We start from the raw sequence: 4,096 nt of genomic DNA, 5'->3' as shown, positions 1-4,096 counted from the left end.
GTCAGACGCACGAAAATATGTACATGGTATCTGTCGATGTTTCTTACAGAAACAATGACATGATGTTAGCAGCGAGATTTGCACGTCTTGATCTGTCATTTTTCCCCTTCCTAGCCTACAATGCCCACACAACATCACGTGAACCTCCTTCATACATCACCCCACATGGTCGTTAGGAAGTGTCTTATCAACTGGGAATATGATGTTGCCATATGATTCTCTTGTTTTTATCTCTGAATGGAAAACAACAGACTGCCAAGCCGCAATACAATATATATATATATATATATATATATATATATATATATATATATATATATATATATATATATATATATATATATGCGTGTGTGTGTGTGTGTGTGTGTGTGTGTGCGCGTGTGCGTGTGTGTGTGTGTGTGTGCGTGTGCGTGTGCGTGTGTGTGTGTGTGTGTGTGCAGGAAACAAGGAAAAGGAAAATACTCTGTATTGTCCATTTTCCTTCGATTTTATCTGCATCTTATGTACACTCCCAACTTGTGTTCTTTTTGCCTATATATATATATATATATATATATATATATATATATATATATATATATATATATGACAGACAGATAGATAGATAGATAAATAGATAGATGCATGATGCCACGACCACATTTTCACACACTGGACTTCGAACTCAATCGAATCTCTCTAATTCTACCACAAGTTCTCTTCACCTTGACTAGCGCCAACCTACATGGCCTTTTAAGACACCCAGTTTTCCCCACCTCTGAGTCAAACCCTTGAAAGCAAGATGACTGACCGTCACATACGTCGGCGACACATGAACATCACGAGAGCAACAGCATAAAGTCAAATCATTGATACTTACTTTCTTCGCCGTGTCTTGCCTGAATGACGGGCGAATTGAGGATCCAGAGAAAAGTTATCCACACTAATCTCCTCATACTTGGAGTATTTATATAAATATATATCAATTTTTTTTTTTTTCTTTTTTTTTTTTTTTCTGTCTACTTTATATGAGTATGATGGGCGTTGTGGTTGAGGTATTAAATCCACACGAGAGAAGCCGAGACACCACCACCACTTTTCTAACCCATCTGTGTGAGCTACGTCAGTCGACGGAGGGATGTCAGATCACACGACATGACGTCCACGGTATCCCGGGTCCGTCCTAAGCGCACTTGGACTCCTCCGTACCAGGACGCAACGATACCAAGGCGACACCGGTCAAACACAGGCCAGGCTTGGGAGGGAAGGGGGGGTTTAGTTACCACATCTATTTTCTCTCTCCCTCTTCCCCTCTTTCTCTCTCTCTCTTTCTCTTTTTTTTAAGATACACAACTGCAAATAACCAGGTGATCTACGTGGGTGAGTAGGGGCTTCGAGATCGAGAGCCAGGGCATCAGAGGGACCTGCCCCTTGTTTACATCATCATCAGAAGCAGGAGTGTGGATGGGGGGGGGAAGGGGGGGAAGAGCGAGTAAGGGGGGGGGGAGAGACAGGCCCACCTCCCGAGGGTCTTGGAGGCTGAGACAGGGGTGGCAAGGGGGCTTGGCAGCGGCGAGGTGCAGAGCAGCGATCTTTACTCAGCACCAGTAAGAGTCGGACTGAGGCCCGCTCCAGCATCAGGACCGTCTCTCGCTCTCTCTCCCCTCGCTCTCTTGCCCCTCCTCCTCCTCCTCCTCTCCTCCCTCCCTCCCTCTCTCTCTCTCTCTCTCTCTCTCTCTCTCTCTCTCTCTCTCTCTCTCTCTCTCTCCTACTCTCTCTCTTTCCCACCAGCACCAGCGGGCCAGACGGACTACCAGCTACCATCCATGGCCCGCATGGTGATAGCAAGATCGGCGCTATTAACCTAAAGGTGTGTGTACATTTTCGTTGCTGCTTTTTTTTGGAGGAAGGGGGTTGGAATGTTTGAGTCCCGTGTGTTGTCTCTCTTCGCTGATAACCACGTCTGCACTTATTGTGTCGTGAATGCTGTTATTCCCAACGGGTAAATTCGGGTAGAAATACGACCATTTTCTAATGGTCGTGGCCGTTTGAGATGTGACGAATAAGAGCGAGAGAAAAGTACACACAACCATACACACCTCAATACGTCGCAACCCTTGCATATTACCAACATCCTTTTCCGAGGTTTACTCCTTAGATACCTTCGCACAGAGGTAAACGAAGAACCATACACCTGCTACAGCACTTCCTCCCCTCAACTTCCACCAGATGTCGATGATGAGGGAACAGAGACATGAAAAACAGAGACCACGACTTATGTTCCCGGTGACAGTCACCCCATGTGAGCTGGGGAGGACTCCCAGAAAGCAAAGTCGACCGACGATTTTGAAGGAGTTTGACAAATCAGCCACAAATGAGCCATTTTCCAGCAGTCCTGCGTGATATATTTAAGTTTTCTCTGAATCGTATACACACGACGGTCGCGTGGGAGTGAGAGGATCAAGGGTTTTAGAGTGATCTACGAGGAAACCATTGCGAGATGTACGCTATGATACACCACGAGATGATGAAGCATGAGCGGAGCAGCAAGAGACGAACGGACTTGACGAACCTGAGAGCTGCAGTCATAAACCATGAAGATCCCCACCTAGTTTCCCCCTCCCTCAAACGTTTATTAAAGGTTATGATAACTGTGGAGGGGCTCAACACTCAGGGAAGTGACACTGCAGCTACCATGCAGCTGGCTGGACACAGAAGGACACAGCGTTGACAGTGGATACAGAACGAGACGACAAAAGACGGAGGACGCAGAACGACATGGCTACCACAGCAGAGACGCAACGACGCATCTACCACACTAAAGACTCAACTACCACAGTAATGACGCAACGACGCAGCTACCACAGTAATGACGCAACGACGCATCTATCACAGTAATGACGCAACGACGCATCTACCACAGTAATGACGCAACGACGCAGCTACCTCGCTAAAGACGGAACGACGCATCTACCACAGTAGTAAACACCAGTGGACATACAGAGACGCAACAGAGCTGCTCGTATATCATAGTAAACCTTAAGGAATAACGGGAGATTTACGGTAAGTTCTCTACTGGTGGTTTTAAAACCTACCGTGGCCTTGGTACGATAATCACAGCACTACCAGACCCGTTTCTAAAGATGCCTATAGCAAGATTCAAGGAGTATCTAATGAGTCAGATGGAGGCTTAAAGTTAAGGTATTTTGTCCGCTAATTGCCTTTGATGTCTTTTCTACGGTATTTAATGTGCTAAATGCCTTTGGTTGTCTTTTCCAAGTGCGCTAAATGGCTTTGGTTGTCTTTTCTAAGGTATTTAGTGCGCTAAATGGCTTTGGTTGTCTTTTCTAAGGTATCAGTGCGCTAAATGTCTTTGGTTGTCTTTTCCAAGTGCCCTAAATGTCCTTGGTTGTCTTTTCTAAGGTATTTAGTGCGCTAAATGTCTTTGGTTGTCTTTTCCAAGTGCCCTAAATGCCCTTGGTTGTCTTTTCTAAGGTATTTAGTGCGCTAAATGGCTTTGGTTGTCTTTTCTAAGGTATTTAGTGCGCTAAATGACTTTGGTTGTCTTTTCTAAGGTATTTAGTGCGCTAAATGGCTTTGGTTGTCTTTTCTAAGGTATTTAGTGCACTAAATGTCTTTGGTTGTCTTTTCCAAGTGCGCTAAATGGCTTTGGTTGTCTTTTCTACATGGAGCAGGATATAAGTGTTGGTGTTACCGTACATTATTAAGGAAACAGCTGGCGGGAAGTAGCGATTTGCATATGATTGCTTCTTGTCTGCATGGTGGCGGCGCCAGGTGCTGCACCTCTCATTAACATACGCTACTGGAAGGTGTGTGTGTGTGTGTGTGTGTGTGTGTGTGTGTGTGTGTGTGTGTGTGTGTGTGTGTGTGTGTGTGTGTGTGTGTGTGTGTCGACGGTACAGCCCCTAAAGTAAACTCGGAAGGAGCGAAGAGACGACGTCTGAAGTGCTGGTATCAAGGCAGGGTAAAACAGAGTCCACTTATCTCTCGAAAGCTTTGGAACTCATTATCTCGTCACGTTACCACTCACATATCTATAACGACTTTGGAAAAAAAAAAAAGAAAATTATTTATACTTTCACCTCGTTATGTCTTG

The 4,096-nt window shown here is 45.2% G+C and overlaps 1 protein-coding gene across 5 annotated transcripts in view; it reads right to left on the bottom strand.

The window, feature by feature from the left end:
* Positions 1–1,582, bottom strand: part of LOC139760563 (kin of IRRE-like protein 1) — a 422,115-nt gene extending 420,533 nt beyond the window's left edge. For 4 of the 5 annotated variants that reach the window (XM_071683912.1, XM_071683910.1, XM_071683909.1 and 1 more), the window contains exon 1: positions 860–1,476. In XM_071683912.1, the coding sequence (XP_071540013.1) occupies positions 860–935 (76 nt within the window). In that variant the 5' untranslated portion in view covers positions 936–1,476. Of the gene's footprint in view, positions 1–859; positions 1,477–1,499 lie in introns of those variants that run through there. The other variant, XM_071683908.1, reaches the window with a different exon arrangement.
* Between the last annotated feature and the right edge of the window lie 2,514 nt (positions 1,583–4,096).

This window comes from Panulirus ornatus, chromosome 37 (genome assembly GCF_036320965.1).
Source record: "Panulirus ornatus isolate Po-2019 chromosome 37, ASM3632096v1, whole genome shotgun sequence".
NCBI classification, from domain to species: Eukaryota; Metazoa; Arthropoda; class Malacostraca; order Decapoda; family Palinuridae; genus Panulirus; species Panulirus ornatus.
The sequence above is the reverse complement of the archived record's forward strand: the minus strand, read 5'-3'. Positions and strand labels throughout refer to the sequence as shown.